The following is a 22,753-nucleotide window of genomic DNA, read 5'->3' on the forward strand; positions in this document are numbered from 1 at the left end:
CTGGTATTCCCGCCCCGTAACCCCAGGGGGCGCGCCAAGATCTGGGCCTAATAGTTATCGTCCCATTTTGCAGATGAGGCAAACTGAGGCCAGCCCAGAGTCACGGGGCGGTGGGAGGGGGTGGAGGCCGGCCGGGTGTCAAAGCGGTTAGCACCGTGCCTGCCCCTGGTTGGGGCGGGAAAGCGCTGGTCTCCTTTCCTTTGGATTATATTGGAGCGGAAGCCCTAAGAGGGCAGAACTGTGCCGTTCGGTGTTGTGCCCGAGCACAGTGGGCACGCAGTAAATCAGTTGACTCAATGATTTACTCCGGCCCTGCCTACCTCTCTAACTTCAACTTTGAGTCACCCAGGCTTCTCCTCAAAAGCTTGTACAAGAATCCGAGAAAGTCCAGACAGGAGGGATATGATATGGAAAAGAGCTCCCAGCCTGCACTTGTGCAGAGGAATTAATCCAATTTACAGAAAAGGTGGAGAGAGACCAGCTAGGAGACTTCAGTGAAACCCAGAGCAGGATGATGGTGGTCTGTTTAAGGGGTGGCAGTGGAGATAGAAGGGGAAATGTTTGAGATAGGTTTTGGAGAATTAAGGGGATTTTCTGATGGATTGAAAGTAAGGAACGGAGCAAGAGGAAATAAAGAAGCAGTTCTTAAGTGGCTGATGGTGCTGGATAGTGAAATGGGGAACTAGGAGAGAAATAGGTTTAGGTTAAGGGAATAAAGTGTTCTGTTTTTCTATTTATGATGTAAGTTATCTCTACAGATATAAAAGTCTAGAACTCAGCGGACAAACACATGGACTGAAGATGGGAATGCAGGCCATATAAATGGTATTTACAGCATTAAGAATGAAAGACATCACTTATGGTGAGAAGATAAAAGAAGCAAGCAGGACAGAGCCCTGAAAATCACCTGGACTTAGAGTTCTGGTATGAGAGGGAGGCCCTGCAAAGGGGAGGGGACTGGCCAGAGAAGCAGGAGAAAAACCATGAGGGACCCAGAAAGAACAGTGTTTCAGGAAGCATGGAGTCATCAGTTTTGGCAAATGCCACTGAGAGAACAGCGATGTGGCTGTACATCAGAGAAATTGTACTTGAATTTGACAGAGCGCGTTTGGTGGAGTGTAGGGACAGCAGCAGCAGAAGTGGAGGTAGGTAGTGTGCACAGACAATTCTTTCAAGACATCGAGGGGTGGAAGAGAAGAGCGCAATGGTCAGGGACAGAGGAGGTGATTTCAAGGGATTTATTTGTCTAGAATGGGTGACACATGAGCACATGTGTGCAGTTATTTGGGAATGATCCAACAGAGAGCAAGAGATTTAATGATCCTGGAGAGACAGGGGCAGTGACTCACAGAGGAAAGGCCTCAGAAAGAGGGGAGTATGTAAGATTGTATATAAAGGCATAGCTCAGACCAGCCAAAAAGCATACCTTTGTGACAGCTCAGACCAAAGACCCAGGAGCTCCACTGCAGAAGAAACAGCCACACTATTTCAGGGTAGCCACTGTTGCTTAGCAACCTGTGTTTAGTAAGATGTTTCAACTGAATTCCTCATTAACTGCCATTTCAACTTAGGCTAACAGTTCACATCACTGGGACCTGCCTCAGCTTCCTTCCCTCCCCCAAAGCTGGGTACTTTTGTGGAAATGCCATGAAACTGGAAAGCTCAGGTTTCTGCTTTCTTCTACTGTTGATGATATATCCATTGCGATGTGAAAAATAATACATCATAAAGAAGATGGATTTAGGGACTCTGACTCTGATTTCATCTTAAAGGGAGGTTGTTGAAAACTGCAACAGCAAAGTGTTGAGGAAACTTCCCTGGTGGCTCAGTGATTAAGAATCCTCCTTCCAACCTGAGGGATGCAGGTTCGATCCCTGGTTGGGGAACTAAGATCCCACATGCCACAGAGCAACTAAGCCAGCGTGCCCGAACTATCGAACCTGTGCACTCTGGAGCCCATGTACCACAGTTACAGAGTCCATATGCCACAACAAAAGATCCCACGTGCTGCAACTAAAACCAAATGCAGCCGAATAATTTTTTTTTTTTTTAATTTCAGGGTTTATATTTCTAACTCAGGACTCTCTGGTGAACTCCACTACCTTTTTGCCCTCTTGGAGGCATATCAGGCTAAGCAGAACTCCTAATTCCCTCTATTCAACCACCCAAACTCACTTATTCCTTGTACAGTTTTTACCAACTACAGAACATGGTCAACCCATCTGACATATTTACCCAAAGTCATTCTGGATTCCACCCTCTTCCAAACCTACTCCATACAATTAATTACTGCCTCCAACATACTTCTCAAATTCTTCTACCTTTCTGCAAGTCCTCTAAGTCTGCCCTGGTCCAAGTCACCACCATCCCTCCCCTGGATCAGCACAGGAGCCTTCTAACTGGCCCCCTGCTGCTCCCTTGATCTACCTCCAACACACTCTCCACGAAGCATCCAGAGAGTGAGCTCTTAAAACAAAATCTAAACAATCTACTTATTTCCTTAAAAATCTTTGAAGGTTTCTGGTTACATCTTTCTGCCAACTGGAGCCCTTTACCTCCTCCTCTAAATTCTGTGTCTGGGAACTTCCCTGGTTGTCTATTGGCTAAGACTCCACAATCTCAATGCAGGGGGCCCAGGATTGATCCCTGGTTCGGGAACTAGATCCCACATGCCACAGTTAAGAACTCAAATGCCTCAACTAAAGCTCCTTCATGCCACAACTAAAGATCCCCCATACCACAACTAAGACCTGATGTAGTCAAATAAAAAAATACATAGTTTTTAAAAATATAGGATACCTTTTGGTGGCAGAACCAACAGTACTCGTGGACAACGTGGGTATGTGGCTGGAGGTAGAAAGTCTTGAAGAAAACAAATTAAGAAAGACTTTCACATGTATCTGAACTGAAACTGAAAGTTGCTCAGTCGTGTCCGACTCTTTGCGACCCCACAGACTATACAGTTCATGGAATTCTCTAGGCCAGAATACTGGAGTGGGTAGCCTAACCCTTCTCCAGGGGATTTTCCCAACCCAGGAATTGAACCGGGGTCTCCTGCATTGCACGTGGATTCTTTACCAACTGAGCTATCAGGGAAGCCCACTCACATGTATCTAGTGGACCTCAAATTTAGAAATATATTTAACACATGTCAAGGCCTACTTATTATATTTAGATTCTCAATTAAGAGTATAGCATAGGCAAAGAATTTGGAATAAATCTTGAATTCCAATCAAATGTGATCTTAAAAACTGTCTAAACCCAAAGTGCCACTGTTTCCTCATTTGTGAAACAGTGACTGATTGTTCCTGATTTAAGATGTTTGTACAGCTCCATGGTAGAATTTCCTTGATGGCTCAGTGGTAAACAATCCGCCTGCCAATGTAGGAAACAGGGTTCTGATCCCTGGTCCGGGAAGATCCCACATGCTGTGGAGCAATGAAGCCCGTGTGCCACAACTAATGACCTTGCGCCCTAGAGCTGGCGCTCTGCACAAGAGAGTCCATGGCAATAAGAAGCCTACGGATTGCAAGGAAGAGTAGCCCCCACCCTACCCCCACCTCTCTGCAACTAAAGTCCACACAGCAAGGAAAACCCAGCACAAATAAATGAATTTTTTTTCTTTTTTTAATTTAAAGCTCTACTACAGCACCTAGAACTGTAAGGACCGTTGTGGGAAACCCCAAAAGAATGAGGCAGAGAGCCTCATATCTGAGATTTATTTCAGGAGATGGTGATGCAAGGTAGAGTGTTGCAGAATTTTGAGCATGTGGGACATTTATACCATTGGACCTAAGAGTTGAGTATTCCAGTTTCTGCCTAAACAGGGAACAGTCTCTCTGCTAGGCATCCCAGCACTAGAGCACATTTAATTTCTCATCAGGGAGAGGGCGAGGTTTTTCCTGGAGGGTGCCTGAACAGTACCTTCTTAAGTATTCAATAATTGTTTAATGAAGAACGGAGTCGGTGTGATAGCAAGAGGTTACCGTGGAGAAACAAGAACTGTGCTCCCGGGCCGGGCAGGTCTGGGGCGGGGAAATTTTCACGTCGCCATAGCAACGACCCCCTCCACGCGCAGCCCAGAGGAAACTACAAGTCACATAAGTAGCCGCGGCTTCCCCGCCTCCAGGGGAGGCGGGGCTCAGGCCAGCGCGGAACCGGCTTTACCTCTTTCCTGCAGCGTGATTGGCCCTCGGCCCTGAGAGGCGGCCAATGAGTGCGCTCCGGGAGAGCGGCGAGGCCAATATGGCTTCCTGCACCTGGTGACGGTTGAAGAACCTGTGTTAGGTCTCATGGAGAAGCCACGGGGCGTCGAGGTGAGAGGGAGAGGACTTCTCGTGACTGGGAAAGGGAACCCCGAGAGCCTCGCTCGGTGGGCCTTTGAGCGACGCCTGGAGGGTGGAGGATGGAAGAATGGATAAACAGGTAGTTAGGCTGAGCAAGGCCAGAGGCGATTGGCGTCGCCTTTTGCTCCCGTTCTCCTGGGTCCGAGTGAGGTTGAGGGAGGAACAGCTTCACTGCTCTGGGGGAAGAGGAACTGGGTTCAGAATATGAGAGCTCCTGAATCTTCCTTCTCCCCCTTGTCTCATGGTGGCGTCTTTAGGGTCTGTGAGGCCTGTCACATCCTGGTGGGAAGTAAAGGAAGATTAAAGTTTAATAAACACTCCGCATCTGGAGCGTTCCCATTCGTTATCTCCCACAATTACAAGCCCTGTGTTATTGTCTGTTTTTTATGGATCATGCAGCTGAGGCTTGGAGAGGGTAGTGCTTCTCCCCAGGAAGGTCACCCAGCTGTAAAGTGAAGGAGATGGGCGCTAAGTCTGTCAGGTTCCAAAACTCTCCCTGTTTTGCTTTTTCCATTCTTCCCACCACCTGTAACCCATACATCCTTTCATTATTTGGCTTCTGGTCACCTTATATTTGAATTTCGTTTCTGGCACACTTGCATGTGTAGTATAAATATAAAGTGGAATTGCTCAAACACTCTACAAGAGTAAAGAATCATCATCATCAGTGTAGAGTGTGAATGATAACTCCCAGTTTTAGAGCTGTCACTGACTCCTGGGAACAGAACTAGGCTTTACATAGTGCCTGGGTGCTCATCGCAGCCCTCTAAAGAAGGCTCGTTACAGCCATTGGACGGATGGAGAGACCAAGAGCCCTAAGTAGGAGAGCCTGGATTCCAACTCCGGCATATCTGACTTGAGAGCCTGTGCTTTTAACCAGTAATGATCACCAGCATTTATTGAGTACTTGCTGTGTGCAAGTCACCATTCTGAGTGCCTTTCCCATATTAACCCCCAAAGCCTATGAAATAGGTGGAACTGTCCTCATTTACAGATGGGGAAACCGAGGCACTGAGATTGAACTGCTGCCGGTCATATACTAGGGCCGGTTTTGGAGTCTTGGCCTAGAGCCCAAACGCTTCACACCTTTTCTGCTACATGCCATGAGATTCATATACAATACCTCATTTTACATTGCACGTCTTTTGAACCAAATATTTTTTTGTTTTATAGATGAGAAAATTGAGACCCAGACAGGTTAAACAACTTGCCCAAGGACCCACAGCTAGTTAGGATCAAGGCTGAGTCCAAAGCTATGGTATTTCCCACAGTGCTAGTATGTCATTTCCTCAAATCCTCTTTAGGGCAGTCTGGGCCCCAAATTAACTTTCATCTGACTTAAATTGTTTTTGAGTTGAAATTACTTTGGTGTACACCTGCTGAAGGGGGAAGAATGAGTTTCTAAAATACATCTTTTCCAAATGTCTTCACGAGGCACCATGCTTAGTATTACTATTTTCACATCACTGTGTTCTGTGTGAATTGTGGTAAAATGTCGTCACGTGTAAATCCGCAGAGGACCCTGGTGAATTCCTAATACATGTTTCTGTCTGGCTAAGGTATTCTTTCGACTTGCAGTTGAGAAATGTATAAACAAGAGTAAAGATCCTGGTGTTTACGAAAGGGGTGTTTGATTGTACCTGCCACTCGGCCCAGAAGCATTGACTTGACTAAGAACTGGAAAGGGAGTTGATAGCAGACTTGCAGTTTCCCTTGTCTTACAGTAAGCCAACCACGATTGCTTCTGCCTGCTTCGTGTCATCCTTTTCCTAGGAGACTCCGTCTTCAGAACCGATGGAGGAGGAAGAGGAAGACGATGACCTGGAGCTCTTCGGTGGCTATGACAGTTTCCGGAGTTACAACAGCAGCGCGGGCAGTGAGAGCAGCTCCTATCTTGAGGAGTCAAGTGAAGCGGAACATGAGGATCGGGAAGCGGGGGAGCTGCCCACCTCCCCGCTGCATCTGCTCAGCCCTGGGACGCCCCGGTCCTTGGACGGCAGTGGTTCTGAGCCAGGTGCCTTCAAAGTGTCCCCCGAAGATAGGGAGGTTGCAGAGGCTATGGATGGAGAGGCAGATGTAGGCCAGGTGGGCGGAGCTGTCCAGGTGTAAAGGGCTCTTTGATCTGATGTCTAAGGACCTGGGAGAGAGACAGAGGCACCCCAACTATCCCCAAGGGTCATTTCAGTCTGATTTCAAGTCGTGATTTCATTCTTTTCTCACAATTAATATTCATTCAGCACATATTAGATGCCGGTCATTAACATGGTGGTGCTTTTGCGTTTGTGTAAATAATAATAGTTGGTGGATTTCTAAGCCTGGGTCTTGAGAACATATGACACCTAATGTGATCTGGTTACTCTCTGGGAAGGGACAAGAAATAGCTCGTGAGTTGGAAGTGAGAGGGAAGGAAATACAGAATTAAGTGACCTCCAGGTAAGAGGATGAGGGCAGATAAGAATCCCCGTGAATCATCTAGAAGCCAGTTGGCTTCAGAGGTGTGATGCTTGCATAGCTGCTGGACCTGTGTGTCAGGGCCTCCAGTGTGGGGACTGCCTGTGCAGAGAGGCAGGTTAGATGGTCTGTGATGACACTCCTGTTTCCTGGTCCCTTTACTCTTTAGAAGAGGAGCATCTAATACTCTTTGCCTCTCCATTCATCCTGTCTTCTCTTCCTCTCTCCCCTTTTATTTTTATTTATTAAATTATTTATGTGTCTGTTGGTTGCGCTGGGTCTTCATTGCTGCACGCAGGCTTTCTCTAGTTGTAGCAAATGGGGGTACTTCGTTGTGGTATATGGGCTTCTTGTGGTGGCTTCTCTTATTACGGACCACAGGCTGTAGGTGCACAGGCTTCAGCAGTTGCAGCACATGGGCTCAGTAGTTGTGGGGCACGGGCTTAGTTGCATTGTGGCACGTGTAATCTTCCCAGGCCAAGGATCAAATCCGCCTCTCCTGCACTGGCAGGCAGATTCTTAGCCACTGTACCACCAGGGAAGTCCTATTTCCCCTTTCTTTTTTCTCCCTTCTATCTTCTTCCAGTCATTATCTTAGAATCTTAGAACTAGAATGAACTATTAGAGACCATCTAGTCTGGGGGTGCACTCACCTGGCCACACATTAGAATCATCTGGGGAACTTCTCATAACCACTGATGTCTGTGTCCCACCACAGAGCAGGTCATTCTAATCAGGGCATTTTTAAATGCTTTCCAGGTGATTCTAATGTGATATCAGGGATGAAACATTGATCTAGTTCAGCCTCTTTAGAGATGAGAAGAAAACAGGCCCACAGAAATTACATTTTTGTCTTCTCATTTTCCTCTTTGCAAACTTTCCCCAGTTGTCCGCAGGGATCTCCTTAGCCCCACTGCTGACACACAGCCAAGGGATGCCACACAGCTTCAGGGGTACACACCCAAACCGCTTCCTCCTATTCCAGCTCTGTCAGCCTTAGGGGGTTAATACAGTGCCCCAGGTTTGAAGGGCCCATCATTTTGTTTGAATTGGGGTGATGATCGAGGGAGTCACGTGCTAAATTCTCTTCCCAGCTGTCTGTGAGATGTGTGGGATCGTGGGTACCAGGGAAGCCTTCTTCTCCAAGACCAAGAGATTCTGCAGCGTCTCCTGTTCCAGGAGCTACTCCTCCAACTCCAAGAAAGCCAGTATCTTGGCAAGATTACAGGTGAGAGGCAGTGACGTGGAAGACCCTTCCTGGGGCCCTGGGTGCTGAGTCAGGAACCACTACCTGTGCTGCCGAGGGGCCCAGAGGGCTTGGGCAGGACGTTGCTTGTGGCTCTCTGAGGTTATAAACGGCCTGGTATTTCTTATGCACCCATTTCTGGAGCTCAATAAGTTGCAGATTCATGGAGCTACCCTTCACCCCCAACCCTCAACCCTCAGGGTCTGATGTGTTCTCAGAAAGTTCTCTTTTTGGCTGTGCTGCATGGCATGTGGGAATCTCAGCTCCAGGGATGGAACACATGCTCCCTGCAGTGGAAGCGCAGAGTCCAAACCACTGGGCCGCCAGGCAACCGCTGCCCTCAATAAGTTATAAACAAGAACTCGGGGGGGAGTCTGACACCCATGCCTTCCTGTTGCACTTTTACAAATGCTCTGAAAGGAAGCTGGGAAATGGGCCACAAGCTTCTCCGGCCATGGGGTGTTTGAGAAGATGGTGCCTTGACTCTGACTCCATTCCACAGGCAGCTGCCTAGAGTCTTACCAACCTCTAGTTAGTATTACCAACTAGTCTTACCAGCCTCTACTTTTGACATTTGTAGAACTCTGAGAAGGGGGAGGATTCTTGGAGATGTGTTGTCTAACCCACATACTAATTGACAAGTGTGCTGAGGTCCCGAGAGGAAGAATGATTTACCTGTGGGCTCTGTAGGAAGAGGACAGAGCTGAGACTGGAGCCTCATCTCAGGAGCCTGGCCTTGTGTCTTCACTACACTGGTTTGCAAACTTGACTACACGTAGGGGTCACCTGGAAAGTTTCAAAAATATCATGAAGATTCTAGTTTAATTGGGAGGGAGCACAGCCTAGACATAGGAGGCTTTAATGAGCACCCTAGGTGATTGTCCTGTGAAGCCTGATGTTTATTGTGGGTCTCAGCCCAGCTCTTCTAGTTAGAGCCTCGTGCATGTTCTCTCTCACTCGTGAGACAGCTACTGTTGTCTCCCTCACTTTGCAGCTTTTAGTCAAGGCATAAGAAAGTCCTTCCCAGGGAGCTAATAATAACATTGTTATTAACTACAGTCTGGGGATACTTGAGAAGGGCTTGGCACCCTCAGTCTAACCAGTGATTCCTAAAAAATGAATTTTTAAAGATTACTATTTCAAAGCCTCAAAAATTTTTACTAACTTACTCAGAGGTACACAAATAAAATTGAAGAGCCAGGATTTGGCGCCAGATCTGTGTGGAACTTCAGTTCAATTCAGTCGCTCAGTCGTGTCTGACTCTTTGCGACCCCGTGGACTGCAGCACGCCAGGCCTCTCTGTCCATCACTAACTCCTGGAGTTTACTCAAACTAATGTCCATTGAGTTGGTAATGCCATCCAACTATCTCATCCTTTGTCGTCCCCTTCTCCTCCCACCTTCAATCTTTCCCAGCATCAGGGTCTTTTCAAAGGAGTCAGTTCTTCGCATTAGGTGGCCAAAGTATTGGAGTTTCAGCTTCAGCATCAGTCCTTCCAATGAACATTCAGGACTGATTTCCTTTAGGATGGACTGGTTGGATCTCCTTGCAGTCCAAGGGACTCTCAAGAGTCTTCTCCAGCACAATTCAAAAGCATCAATTCTTCAGCACTCAGCTTTTTTTTATAGTCCAACTCTCACATTCATACATGACTACTGGAAAAATCATAGCCTTGACTAGATGGACCTTTGTTGGCAAAGAGACATGTCTCTGCTTTTTAATATGCTGTCTAGGCTGGTCATAGCTTTTCTTCCAAGGAGTGTCTTTTTGTTTCATGGCTGCAGTCACCATCTGCAGTGATTTTGGAACTTAAACCCACATTTTTTTATTTTGAATTTTGGCTGTGCCACTTGGCTTGCAGGATCTCAGTTCCCCGACCAGGGATTGAACCCTGTCCATGGCAGTGAAAGTGCCAGATCCTAACCACTAGACAAGCAGGGAACTCCCTAAACCCACATTTCTAGTTCACTGATCTCTTTTTTTTTTTTTTTAACTTTTTACTTTGTATTACAGTAGCTTCCTTTGCAGCTCAGTGGTAAAGAATCTGCCTGCCAGTGCAAGAGAGGTGGGTTTTATCCCTGGGTCAGGAAGATCCCCTGGAGGAGGGAATGGCAACCCACTCCAGTCTTCTTGCCTGGGAAATCCCATGGACAGAGGAGCCTGATGGGCTACAGTCCATGAGGTTGCAAATGAGTCGGACACAACTGAGTGACTAAATAACAACATAGCCGATTAACAATGTTACGATAGTTTCGGGTGAACAGCAAAGGGATTCAGCCATACATATGCGTCTATCCATTCTCCCCCAGTCATTGATCTCTAATAAAGTCTCTGGGCCTCTCTGATCAGTGCTTAAGCTACAAATTACCGACCAGGTTTTCCTTCTAGCTTAGATTGTAAAGAATCTGCCTCTGATGCAGGAGACCTGGGCTCGATCCCTGGGTCTGGAAAATCCCCTGGAGAGGAAATGGCAACCCATTCCAGTATACTTGCCTGGAGAAAAATCCCATGGACAGAGGAGCCTGGCGGGCTACAGTCCGTGGGTCTCAAAGAGTCGGAAACGACTAAGCGACTAACACACAGTTCAGTGGCCTTTCACTCTGGGGTAGGACACCTTTGAGCACCTCATAAACTCTGTTCAGTTCATGAGCCTCCTGAAGCCCCGTCTCTGCCATAAACCTATAGGAGCACCAGGGGAAGGAGAAGGCTGAGAGCTTTGGCCACCAGCAAGAAGTTCCTGGCAGTAGCAGGGCTTAAAAGATGGAAAATGTATCCCTCCCTGCCCTCTGGCTCTGCCAACCCCCGCCCCAGCAGGTGAACAATGGCTAAGTGCTTCCAGAGTTCAGCACAATGTGTGACCCTCACCCTTGCAACTCCCCACTGAGCTAAGCATTATAATTGTTATCATCTTGATTTACAAGTGAAGAACCTGGAGTCCCAAAGAGGTTACCAGGGCAGTCCAAATCCAGAGCCATGTTATCAGCCTTTAGGCTACAGACAGGCTCTCCTCCCTCCAGGGAAAACCACCTACCAAGAAGGCCAAAGTCCTGCACAAAGCTGCCTGGTCTGCCAAAATTGGAGCCTTCCTCCACTCCCAGGGGACAGGACAGCTCGCCGATGGGACCCCAACCGGGCAGGACGGTAAGTCTGTGGGGACTGGTGCTCAGGAAGCCGGTGGGGTGTGATGCCAGGACTCGGCAGGTGAGGCGGGGGTGCTCCCTAGGAGCCAGGATTGGAGAAGGGGGCCAGCTAGAAAGGGCCAGCCCAGGCTCACTTTAGATGTCATCTTCCTCACCTGGGAGTAACTGTGAGATGGCCCAGGAGATCCTTCAATCACTCTCACTCTTCTCTTGAGCTCTTAAAAGCCAAGAGTTAGCTTCCTCTGTTTAGCATTGCCTGTAGCCCTCTGGCTTTTATTTCCCTGGGGCAGTGGAGACCTAGATCTCCTGTGAAGAAGGGTGATGGGATCAGGAACTTCTCTCTCTCAGCATGAGTAGCTGTTTCTAAATAAATGAAGACTGGAAGCTATGCACTAGGTGGTCTGACACAGCTCCCAGATCAGGGCAGGAGGGGCTGTGGTGTGTGTGCCTCCCACCCATCTAGATTGGCTGTGGCCAATGAGAGGTTGGGGGCGGTCTGAGGAATTTAAGCCAGAGGGTCTTTTCTCCTGGGGAGAAAGATCAGACGTTTCCCTCTGAGAGCTTCCTTGACTGAGAGTCTGGCAGCCTCTGGATGAGGTCCTCCCCGTCCCATCCCGATGGCCACTGCTGAGGCAGGTATGGGGTGGGCCCGGGCTGCACGGCAGGAAGGGGCCTGTGTTTCCGCTCCCCAGGCCCGGGTTCCTGCGGTGGCCACTGCTGGGGCAGGTATGGGGCGGGCCCTGGCTGCTCCCAGTCCTCGGGGCCGCCTGGGTTCCTGGAGTGGCTGCTGCGAGAGCTCCCCGCGTCGGTCGACCCCTCAACTCTGGTCCTCTTGGCTCTGCAGCGCTGGTCTTGGGTTTCGACTGGGGGAAGTTCCTGAAGGATCACAGTTACAAGGCTGCTCCTGTCAGCTGCTTTAAGCATGTGAGTGCCTTGGGCACGAGGGGAGGGAGGGCAGGGCCCGGGCGCTGCCGCCGGCTCACCCACCTGGCTTACCGCTTCGGCTCCGGGAGGGAACAGCCTGAAGTCTGGGTGCTCGAAGCCTGGCTTTGCCACTCGCTCCAATTCACCGTTTCTGTCCACTTGTTCTTCACCAAGTCCTCCCACAGACCCTCACCGAGGGCTTCGAGCACGCCCCTCGGAGGTCGCCCCCTAGGCTTATTCACATAATGGCACTTTGTGTTCTGGTATCCAGAGCCAACTGTGAGAATCCCTTTCTCTTTTCCCCCATCTTTAGTGCTTTCCTGTTGACAGCTTGGTGCTTGTGAACTGCCCCCGGCCCATTGGCTCCTGGGAGGCAGATATGGGTGCCTCCTGGAACCCCTTCTGCTAAAGGCTTCCTGTCAGTGCCTAAGTTGTATCCGATTCCTTGAGACCCCGTGGACTATAGCCCGTCAGGCTCTTCCATCCATGGAGTTTTCCCAGCAAGAACACTAGAGTGGGTTGTCATCTCCTCCTCTAGGAGATCTTCCCAACTCAGGGGTCGAACCCTGCATTGGCAGGCAGATTCTTTACCACTGAGCCACCTGGGAAGCCCCGCTGTCACTGAGAAGCGGCCAAGGCTGAGACCTGGAGGGCTGGGCTTGGAGTGCAGGCCTGAGCAGTGGTCCCCCACAGGTGCAGAGAGAAGCCGAGGGGGCTCTCTTCGTCTTTCAAGCCAATTTCCTAAACCCCAGGAAATCTGGAGAAGGCCTGTTTATTTTGGTTGCATTGGGTCTTTGCTGCGGAGCACAGGGGCTCCTCGTTACGGCACAAGGGCTTAGTTGCCCCTTGGCTTGTGGGTGCTTAGTCCCTGACCAGGGATTGAGCTCACATCCCCTGCACTGGCAGGCAGATTCTTACCCACTGTACCACGAGAGAAATCCAACCACCCAGTATGGCGATTGAAGGAGCGCTGTTTGTGTCTCAGAAGCGCCTGTTACGCAGTGAGAGTGGGAAGCCACTAGGTGTCTGCTGGCACAGGTGTGATGTGCCAGAGGGTGACAACTAGGAGCCAGGCCTGTGAGATTAGCAGAGCTGTCTGACACCCCGACTCCCATGCCGACTAGGCTCTTCACAGAGGCGGGCGCATCCGTTCATCGCTTCCTCCCTGGTCCTGGGCCTGGCCTTCCACACACAGTGAGGGGAAACACCGAGGGGCAAAGGAGAGGATACGGTGTTTTGTGAGGCCCTGCGGCCAGCCACTCTCCTCTGCCCACCCAGTGGCTCACTGTCCCCTTGAACCCTCTCACCCCCACGCAGGTCCCACTCTATGACCAGTGGGAGGATGTGATGAAGGGAATGAAGGTGGAGGTACTCAACAGTGACGCCGTGCTCCCCAGCCGGGTATATTGGATTGCCTCGGTCATCCAGGCTGCAGGTGGGTGCTCCTCCGGCCAAGGCAGGGTCAGGGGCTGGGGGCGACATCTCCAGATGGACAGGTAGAGTCGGAGCAGACATCAGCTTCATAAAACAAAAAATCCCGCCCACTGGAGTTTCGTTCTCCCTCCTTGCTATGCTTTCATGCTACCTACCTTAGAGGGGACCACAGAGCTTGGCGAGTTTGGAAACTCCCATTTTGAAGTTCATTCCGGGGTTGATCAGGCCATAGAAAATTACTCCCCCTGCTGTGCCATACTGCTTTCCAGGTACATGGCAGGGGTTTGTTTTCGCTCTGGCTGTTGTAGAAGGGGTTCTTGGAGTAGGCAGCCTGGTTTAGGCTGGAGAAGTGAGAAGGCCTAAGAGTTCATCTCCCCTTCCTCCTGCTCAGGGTACCGGGTGCTGCTCCGGTATGAAGGCTTTGAAAATGATGCCAGCCATGACTTCTGGTGCAACCTGGGGACTGTGGATGTCCACCCCATCGGCTGGTGTGCCATCAACAGCAAGATCCTGGTGCCCCCGCGGAGTGAGTTGATGAGAGTGCTCCCCGTCCTGGTTCCTGTGGGCCCCCTGGGAGAAGTCAGAACAGCCCAGAGCCCTCCTGCCTCTTCGCTCCCTCTCCTCCCTCATCCAGAGGCCCCAGGGCAGATCCAGGTTGGGGAGTCCAGGATTGCCGGCCTGAGAAGGCAGAAATACGTTATTCAGGCCCTCTGCTGCTCTCTGGGGCAGACTGGCACCCGTCAGCAGAGTGGTGGCAGTCTGTATTCAGGATTCTGCTCTGTCTCCCCAGCCATCCATGCCAAGTTCACCGACTGGAAGGGCTACCTCATGAAACGCCTGGTGGGCTCCAGGACACTTCCTGTGGACTTCCATATCAAGGTCTGGCACAGCACCCTGGGGTCTCCTGACTGGTCTGCTCCTGCCCTTTTCCCCTTCTGTTGGTCCTTGGTGCTGCTCACTGGAGTATTTTTTCTAAGACCCCCTTGGGTTAGCCCTCAGAGCAGCTCCAGATTCCCTAAGTATGGGTGGTGGGCGTCATCTACCATTAGCTTCCTCCCTTCTCTGATCCAGCCTCATCGGTCACGTTGCTTTGTCTGCTGGCGTGCTCTTCCAGATCCTTCCCTTTGCTCACAGCATTTTCAGGAGCGTTCATTCATCTGGGCTTCCCAGGTGGCGCTAGTGGTAAAGAACCTGCCTGCAGTGTAGGAGATCTCTCTGCTTTCGATAGATTTGATTAAGTGCTTGTTGTATACAAGGCACGGCCATCTGGCACTCTCCCCCTCCTGGTAGGATTTGGAATTGCACTGCTCTGTCCCCACCACCACTAAGAAACTGGAATGGCTCTCCCTGAGTCCACAGTGCCCTGGTGCTAGAAAAGCCACAGAACTTCCATAACCATCCTCTATCCCAGGCAGGACAGCACGAGAATCTCAGCAGACAGAACCACCTGTCTCTTCACCCAGGCCCCACCACCGGGGCTCTAGAGCAGCTGTGGGATCTTGATCACTATCCTTGGCTGTGTCCAAGAGGCTGGCATTACTGCTGAGGTGCTAGGAGAGCCGTTCAGAGCTGCAGCCCAGCGGGGCCAGGGCTGAAATTAGAGGTATCGAGGCAAAGGGTGCTCAGTTCTTTATAAACACCAGGCTGGTTGAGTGAGTGCTGTTGGCAGGGGCCGGAAGCTAGAGAGCACTGGGAGGGACTCGTGATCAGAGTGCAGATCCCTGAAAGAGCTCAGAGCTGGACCCCAGGACGAGATTTGTGGCTCAGCTCTGGCACTAATGACCCTGTGTGACTCCAGGTTAGTCACATGACCTCCCTGGGGCACCTGTTTCCTTAATCTGAAAAGCAGTCTATGATTCCCATCACAATGAGTTGCTGGCATTTTGGTGCACACATTGTAAATATTCTATCATCCCAGGGACTTGGAAGCCAGGGTGGAACCTGGCCGGCAGGAGGGGCCCCTCTGCCCGTTTCCTCCCGCCCCCTGCCCCGTCCCATCCTCTGGTTACTCCCAAGGGACAGGACAGGACAGGACAGGACAGTGGGAGGGAGGGATCGACCCCAGCAGGCCTGTGTTCTGATGTCATTGCAGATGGTGGAGAGCATGAAGTACCCCTTTCGGCAGGGCATGCGGCTGGAGGTGGTGGACAAGTCCCAAGTGTCCCGGACCCGCATGGCTGTGGTGGACACAGTCATCGGGGGTCGCCTGCGGCTCCTCTATGAGGATGGTGACAGTGACGACGATTTCTGGTGCCACATGTGGAGTCCCCTGATCCACCCTGTGGGCTGGTCCAGGCGAGTCGGTCACGGCATCAAGCTCTCAGGTTAGCCGAGTCCCTGGCCAGCATGGGCCTGGGTCAGGGGGGCACATCTCTGCACCCCACAACTACTCTGAGTAATGGGGGCAGTCATCTTTACCTGAGGATGGCAGGACTTGACCAGGTGTCCCAAGGGGTTGAGTGACTTGACCAAGGACACTCAGCCTGAAGTGTGTTCTGTGTGTTAGTTGCTCAGTCATGTCCAGCTCTTTGTGACCCCATGGACTGTAGCCTGCCAGGCTCCTCTGTCTGTGGAATTTTCCAAGCAAGAATACTGGAGTGGGTTGCCATTTCCTTCTCCAACCTGAAATGGTAAAAGTTAATTCGCAACTAGAGGTTCCAGGCCACATCCTCTCCTTGCGACGTGGGAGGAGTTTGGGTCCTCAGGGCTGAATAGTTCTGACAGAGAGCTCCTCCGTGCGGGTGGGAGGTTGCTGAGCAGCCCCACATTCTGGGGGAGGCGTGGAGATGGTCATGTTAGAAGCTTCAACTTCCTTCTCTCCCTTCCTCCCTCCACTATCTCCCTAAAAGAGAGGCGCAGTGACATGGCCCACCACCCCACCTTCCGGAAGATCTACTGTGACGCTGTTCCTTACTTGTTCAAGAAGGTGAGGCCCAGCCCTGGACACTGCCCCTTGGCTGCAGGTCCACTCCAGACCTGAGGCCCCGGCTCTCCCTTCCCTCCCCATTTCCTTGCCAGGCCAACGGCAGCTGAGGCCTCTTCCCCGCCCCTCCCCGGGTCAGCCCAGAGATTGCCCAACTGCCCCATTCCTTTAAGGTTCGAGCTGTCTACACAGAAGGTGGCTGGTTTGAGGAGGGGATGAAACTGGAGGCGATCGACCCCCTGAATCTGGGCAACATCTGTGTGGCGACCATCTGCAAGGTGAGCCTGGGTGCCCTCCCGCCTCCAGCAGCGTTTCCTACGGGCAGGGCGGTGGCAGAGCGCCCCCTACTGGTTGCTCCCGAGTGGCCTGGTTTTCGGGCACATAGACTGAGCTCCTGGCTGGGAATCTGCTTTCTCGTTGGGGGTCGGAGGCTTGCCAACCCTGTGGGCTGGCCCAGGCGTGTCAGCCATGGCATCAAGCTGGCAGGTTAGCCGAGTCCCTGGCCAGCCACCCGTGGGTGCTACGGAACACCTGGCCTGAGCCTGGTCCTGGGGTAAGTGTAGGCCTTCCTGCCACTGCCTGCTGTCTCCTTTGGGGGCTGGCATTGCCATGCCTCAGCCGGGCTGGTGTTGCTGCAGACCTCTGTTACTGCTGCAGCCTGAGGAGCCAGCCACACCCCTCGGCCCTCCTGGGGACACGCTGATTTGTCCATCTAGCCAACTTCCAGGCTCTGCCCCCTGTTCACCCCTGAGAACAGTGACAAAAGGACAGACAGCGTCCTTGCTGGCACAGCATGTGGTGTCCACTGAGGGGGTCAGGAAGATGCCCTGGGACAGGAAATGGCAACCCATTCCAGTATTCTTGCCTGGAGAATGCCATGGACAGAGGAGCTTGGTGGGCTGCAGTCCATGGGGTTGCAGAGTCTGACATGACAGACCACACATGAGGAAGCTAGATGATTTTACCGTTATGGGTTACGTGAGTGCTGAGTGCTCTGAAAAGCAGCTCCATCCTATCCCTGTCCTGTCACCTCACCCTGGAATGGGGGTGCAGTTTAGAACACCAGGTTCTGTTTCCTTCTCCACCACCACTAGGTCCTCCTGGATGGTTACCTGATGATCTGTGTAGACGGGGGACCCTCCACAGATGGCTCCGACTGGTTCTGTTACCACGCCTCCTCCCACGCCATCTTCCCAGCCAACTTCTGCCAGAAGAACGACATTGAGCTCACACCCCCGAAAGGTAAGACTGGCATACAGTTGGAGGGAGCAGGGTTGAGGCCACAGGCCAAGCCAGACCCCCAGAGTTGAAGTCTGAGTGGACTGGAGAGGTGACAGCACTCCCCACGGTCACCACTAGCCTTTAGTCTGGGCTGCCTTGGCCCCATGGCCCCATGTGGCTTGGTGAGCAGAACTCCCACCTGTCCCTTTGGGCAGTGAGCACCCTGTACTACAGGACCATGGTCCTAGAGCAGGTACCAGCCTGGGCAGGAAGGAAGAAGGTTGCTGGAGAAACTTCGGGCTGAGTCCTGATGGAGCTGCAGAAGCCCCTTTGGCGCTGTCTGGGACTCCCCCTCACCTCCCTCCCTCCCTCATCTCCGCCTTCCACTCCAGGGTACGAGGCTCACACTTTCAGCTGGGAGGCCTACTTGGAGAAGACCAAGGCAAAGGCAGCTCCATCGAGACTCTTCAACATGGTGAATAGACCAACCCTGCCCACTACCACCCAAGGTGGCGGTTCCAACCCCTTCTCCTCTCGAGTCCCTGCTGCTAAGATCAGCTGTTTCGGGGACAAGTCCAAACTCTGATGGATGCGGATGCGTGCTGAACAGTCAGCCAGTCCCTTTCCCAGAGGGGCTGGTGCCTGGGATCACAGTGCAGAGGGGTTCCTGGTCTGAGGACCCTGCCCCCACAGGCAGGCTCAGACCCACTCCCATACCCAGGGCTGCCCCGCCAGGGTGGGGACCTAGCTGATTTGTTTGGCCTTTATCCCCATCCCAGGACTGCCCCAACCACGGCTTCAAGGTGGGCATGAAGCTGGAGGCCGTGGACCTGATGGAGCCCCGGCTCATCTGTGTGGCCACAGTGAAGCGGGTGGTGCACCGACTCCTTAGCATCCACTTCGATGGCTGGGACAGCGAGTACGACCAGTGGGTGGACTGCGAGTCCCCAGACATCTACCCTGTTGGCTGGTGTGAGCTCACCGGCTACCAGCTCCAGCCACCTGTGGCCACAGGTCTGGGCTCTCCTGGCCCTGAGGGGCTCTTGACTTTCCTTTTCATTTTCCTTCCTGCCAACCACCCTCCACCCCACCCCCCATGCCGCATGCCCACCTTTGGCCCTCTGGCATGAGATTGAGCATCTCCTGGACCACTTCTAGGGAGAGAGTGGCCCTGGTCTCCCCTCCTGCTCCTGACTTCTCTGTCTCCCTCTCCCTCTGGCCTGCAGAGCTCCTTCCTTGACCTTGCCCACTCTGTCATATGCTCGTGCCCTTGTGCACCAGGTAAATCCCCCAGGCCCCTCTAAGCACCCTGGTGATGCGGGTGGGAAGAAGGGACAGCTGTCATCCAGTCCCTCCCCGCAACCCCCTCCCCGTTCTCATGGCCCAGCTCTGGCTTTCCTTCAGGGGCGTCCCCTGTGTAAGGGAGGCCCGTGAGGGGTGGGCAGGGGTCTCGGGACGTGCCTGCAGCCTATGTCCTCTCAGAACTCTCTTCTCACCTCATGTCCATGTCTTTCAACAACAGAGCCCACCACACCTCTGAAAGCCAAAGAGGCCACAAAGAAGAAAAAGAAACAGTTTGGGAAGAAACGTAAGTGATGCTCTAAAGCTGCCCGGCTGGGGTGGGACCTGGGATCACCTGAGCCTGTGCCCCTGGGCAGGGGATCACTACGCAGATCAGTCACACTCTTCATATTCCCACCTCTCCTTTGCCCCTTGCCCCATGCACCCATCCATCACCCTGTGTCTTAGGGACCCACAGCACAGTTAGGGAGTCTTCTGGTCTCTGGCAGTGGTCAGGATGCTGAGGAAAAGACACAAGAGACTATATAGGTTGGAGCAGGGGTCGGGGGTGGCCTGGTCTCTGAGGCCTTGTGCAGCTGTGGTGTATGAAAGTAAAAGATGTAAGAGCCAACAGACGGAAGGCATTCTCTCATGATCCCCAGAGGGAGGGAGCAAGGGTAACCACCGGGCTTGGGAACCTCTCACAGGCCGGCCCAACCTCACAGGCCCCAGGCTGAGCTGCAGTGAGCTGGGCTCCCCAATGTGGTCTCCGCAGAAGAGAGGATGTCCCGAAAGGGAACAGAAAGGAAACAGATGCGGTCCCTGGGCAGGGTTAAGATCCTGTGAGGGTGTGGTGTGGTTTGAGTGGCAGGATCCTGTGCCGTTCCGAATCAGGGCTGGGAAAGGCACGGTGTAGAAGTGAAGACAGTGAGGAGCAGAAACAGGAAGCTTAACTACCGTGGCGGGGTGGGGGCACTAACCTCTTACTGGGGAGAAGCTCTGCGCCTCGGACACACAGCCCTGAGGGTTGAGGTCAGAGCTGGGCCTCCGTCCTCCCCGGCTGGCACCTACCCCTCTGCTGGGCTGCCTGACCGCTGTTTCATGTGGATACAGCCCTCGCCTGGGTTGAATTCTGTTTTTATTCCAAGGAAAAAGAATACCACCGGCCAAGACGCGGCCCCTCAGACAGGGGTCCAAGAAGGCACTGCTGGAGGAGGACCTGCAGGCAGCGGCGAAGGCCCCGTCGGAGCCCGCCCCTGATGAGAGTAAGCCTCCGGGGGCCGGCAGGCGGCTCCCTGCTCAGAGGCCGGTCGCCTCCTTTCCAACCTGGCACAGAAGAGCAGAGTCAGGCTTAAAGGGCATTTTCTGGGCACTGAGAAACCTCTCTCAGACCACTGGGCCTGGAGGGCTTCCCAGACACCACCCCCCCAGCTCTGAATGGAGCCAAGCACCAGCCTGGCCCTCTCCACCCCCAGTCCCAGCCCTTAGCAGGGTGGGCTGCCTGCCAGGCTGGTGGGACAGGGCCCTAGGCCTTGGCTGCTGTCTGCCCCACAGATGGGAAGGGGCTCTCCCCACCACACCCAAGGGCCCCTGTCTGTAGGAAGCCCAGTTCCTTGCATCCTGAGCTCCATGCTCTCTCCTCCTTGCCCCGCACCTCTCTCCCTCTTCAGTCATCACCGTGCGTGTGAAGGAAGAGCACCTGGACGTGGCCACAGCTGACAAGGCTCTGAGTCCAGAGCTGCCAGTACCCGTCGAGAACATCAAACAGGAGACGGACGACTGAGCCTTCCTCGCTGCCAGTCAGAAGCCAGCCTAGGGCGCCTCTCTTGCCACCACGCCAACCTGCTTTACTTTGGAGACTGAGCCTTTTTGCATAAATTTTGCCTGGTACTGTGGGGACCGGGGACCCAAGGAGCAGCCAGGGTCTCCTCTAGCCTCTGGCCTCCTCTCCAGCAAGGCCATGTGACGGGGGCTGCCTGCGAGCAGCTCCCTCTCCAGCTCGAGTTCCTGAAGCTCTTCCACACTAGTCCCCTCCACTCCCCCAACACTGCTCCATTGCCAGGGCGGGGGCTACACACGGGAGACAAGCTGGCTAGTGGTTAGGCCCGAGCAGGTCTCGAGGTGGGGACAGACGGTCACCTGATGGACGTGAGTGGTGTGAGGGGTACAGCCTCTGTCCCAGACTCCATGCGGAATGGCCCCTCCTGCCTCGGTTGGGGCTCTGCTCCTCCTGGCACCCCCAGGAGGTTGCGGAGCCCTGTGCTGGTGCCCAGCTCTGGCAGGCAGCTGAGCAGCAGTGACCAGCATGTAGGTCCTGGTGACTTGTGAGGTGGCCTTGATCTGTTTTCCCTTGGCATGAGTACTGACTCCATTTCCAAGAGGAGCAGAGATAAGGTCTGCTCCCTGGGAAAGGGAGCTTTCCAGGGCCTCAGGTCGGGGAGACCACACCAGTCCCTGTGCCATGGGAGTGGGGGGTGGGTGTGGGTGTGGGTGTATGCACATGCGTGTGCACAAGCATGCAAGTGTCCCCGAGAGAAGGTGCCCCCAGTGTTGAACTTGCCACTCTGGAGCCCAGCTGGACGGGACCCGTCCTCCTCTCCCCCTTTCTGTAGCCAAGAGCAGGTCTGGCCTTGCCAGGAAGTCTCAGGGCCTCGACACGGGGGTGGCTGGCCCTGCTGGGACGTGGCCCTGGAGGAGCTCCTGGAGGCAGGGATGTACTTCTTGGTCCTTTTCCTCACCGTGCATGTCCTTAACTCCATAATATATTTTGATTCCGCTGCTCCTCTGAAAGTACATTCTAGAATTTCACCTGGTGTCTGCCCACATTTCAGCTGCTTCTGCTCCGCAGTTAAGTCTCCTTTGAAGCTGTCTTCTCCCTCTGACTCACCCTCTCTTCAGGAGACCTGGGACCTAAGTGGTAACAGGCTGCTGTCCTCAGCCCTTCTTTTTCCTTCCGCGTGTTTGAGTAGAGACAGCATGGCTAAGTGTGTCCCTGTGTTCCCCTGTAATAGCTGCCACGGCCCATGCTTGCCTGATGGGGTGCTGACCTTGGGTGTGTTGAGGACTCTGCTGTTGGGTGTCATCCCAGAGATGGGCAACCAGCCCAAAGGGAGCCAATTTCAGTTCAGAGAGAACCAGATCATTTGTCCTTTCCTAAAGGCACTGTGCAGGCTCACGTGGAATAGAAACGACGCTCTTGCAGCCTGAACTCCCCTAAATGTGACAGGGGCTGTGCCTCCCCTCACCCCACCTCACATTGATGGGTGGGTCATTGGAGGAAGGTGGCCAACAGTGGCTTGCAGTTCCACAGCCTGCTCTCATCGCTGGCCTTTGTTGAGGGTGACTTGCCCAGCTGAGAAGAATCATTTTCCCCTATGCTCTTGCCCTTAAAGGATCAAGTTCTGCCTGAAGAGCTTCTGGGGCGATGGGACTTGTTTGGCTTTCAGTTTTGCTTCTTCCTAAGTGAAGAAGTTGATGCCCACAACTTGATGCTTGGGTGCAGCAGGCAGGGCTAGAGGACAAGTTTAGCCACCGTTACAGCCCCAGATGGGCTTCCCACACCTAAATCCTATGAGACGATTAAATCCCTTTCTTGCTGCAGTCAGTCTGTCAGTGTTCCTTCTGAGACACCACCCCACCAGGTCGGTTACAGAGACGGGGAGAGTTCACCCGTGAAGAGTGCAGAACAGCACGTCTCCACAGCAGTATGCTATGTTATCTGTCCCTGCCACTCCCCTCCCAGGACCCCGGGCTCCCCAAAGGCCCAGCCCGTGTCTTCATGTCCCTG

At 52.9% G+C, this 22,753-nt stretch overlaps 1 protein-coding gene and 1 long non-coding RNA gene across 6 annotated transcripts; one reads left to right on the plus strand and one right to left on the minus strand.

Annotated features, from left to right (window-relative positions):
* Nucleotides 1-3,609: 3,609 nt before the first annotated feature.
* On the minus strand, nucleotides 3,610-12,075 carry LOC147373141 (uncharacterized). 2 transcript variants are annotated; one of them, XR_015164558.1, is made up of 3 exons: nucleotides 11,339-12,075; nucleotides 8,719-8,829; nucleotides 3,610-4,625 (listed from the first exon to the last, which is right to left on the minus strand). It is a non-coding gene; the product is annotated as an uncharacterized LOC147373141 (long non-coding RNA). The 2 variants fall into 2 exon arrangements; XR_015164557.1 differs by lacking the exons at nucleotides 8,719-8,829; nucleotides 11,339-12,075 and adding an exon at nucleotides 5,987-6,124.
* Nucleotides 4,219-22,566, plus strand: L3MBTL2 (L3MBTL histone methyl-lysine binding protein 2). 4 transcript variants are annotated; one of them, XR_015164542.1, is made up of 18 exons: nucleotides 4,219-4,425; nucleotides 6,120-6,360; nucleotides 7,892-8,025; nucleotides 11,061-11,184; nucleotides 12,028-12,107; nucleotides 13,425-13,542; nucleotides 13,933-14,067; nucleotides 14,332-14,420; nucleotides 15,634-15,865; nucleotides 16,391-16,467; nucleotides 16,638-16,742; nucleotides 17,559-17,706; nucleotides 18,078-18,160; nucleotides 18,465-18,699; nucleotides 18,912-18,966; nucleotides 19,208-19,273; nucleotides 20,115-20,231; nucleotides 20,637-22,566. XR_015164542.1 is itself a non-coding variant. In XM_086403016.1 (17 exons), exons 1-17 carry the CDS (start codon nucleotides 4,414-4,416, stop codon nucleotides 20,747-20,749), a joined length of 2,109 nt encoding a protein of 702 aa, XP_086259142.1. In that variant the 5' UTR covers nucleotides 4,219-4,413; the 3' UTR covers nucleotides 20,750-22,566. The 4 variants fall into 4 exon arrangements, 2 of the variants coding, with proteins under 2 accessions (XP_086259142.1, XP_086259141.1); XR_015164541.1 differs by having other exon boundaries at nucleotides 4,219-4,316; XM_086403016.1 differs by lacking the exon at nucleotides 18,912-18,966.
* Nucleotides 22,567-22,753: the final 187 nt, after the last annotated feature.

This window comes from Bos grunniens, chromosome 5 (genome assembly GCF_055505025.1).
Source record: "Bos grunniens cultivar Pamir isolate PY7600 chromosome 5, Bosgru_T2T1.0, whole genome shotgun sequence".
NCBI classification, from domain to species: domain Eukaryota; kingdom Metazoa; phylum Chordata; class Mammalia; order Artiodactyla; family Bovidae; genus Bos; species Bos grunniens.

Coding starts and splice junctions, on each gene's coding strand:
- L3MBTL2 (XM_086403015.1), top strand. CDS start 4,293: ATGGAGAAGCCACGGGGCGTCGAG. Junction 18,700..19,207: donor CCAGCCACCTGTGGCCACAG/GTCTGGGCTCTC, acceptor TTTCAACAACAG/AGCCCACCACACCTCTGAAA. Junction 20,232..20,636: donor GGAGCCCGCCCCTGATGAGA/GTAAGCCTCCGG, acceptor CTCCCTCTTCAG/TCATCACCGTGCGTGTGAAG.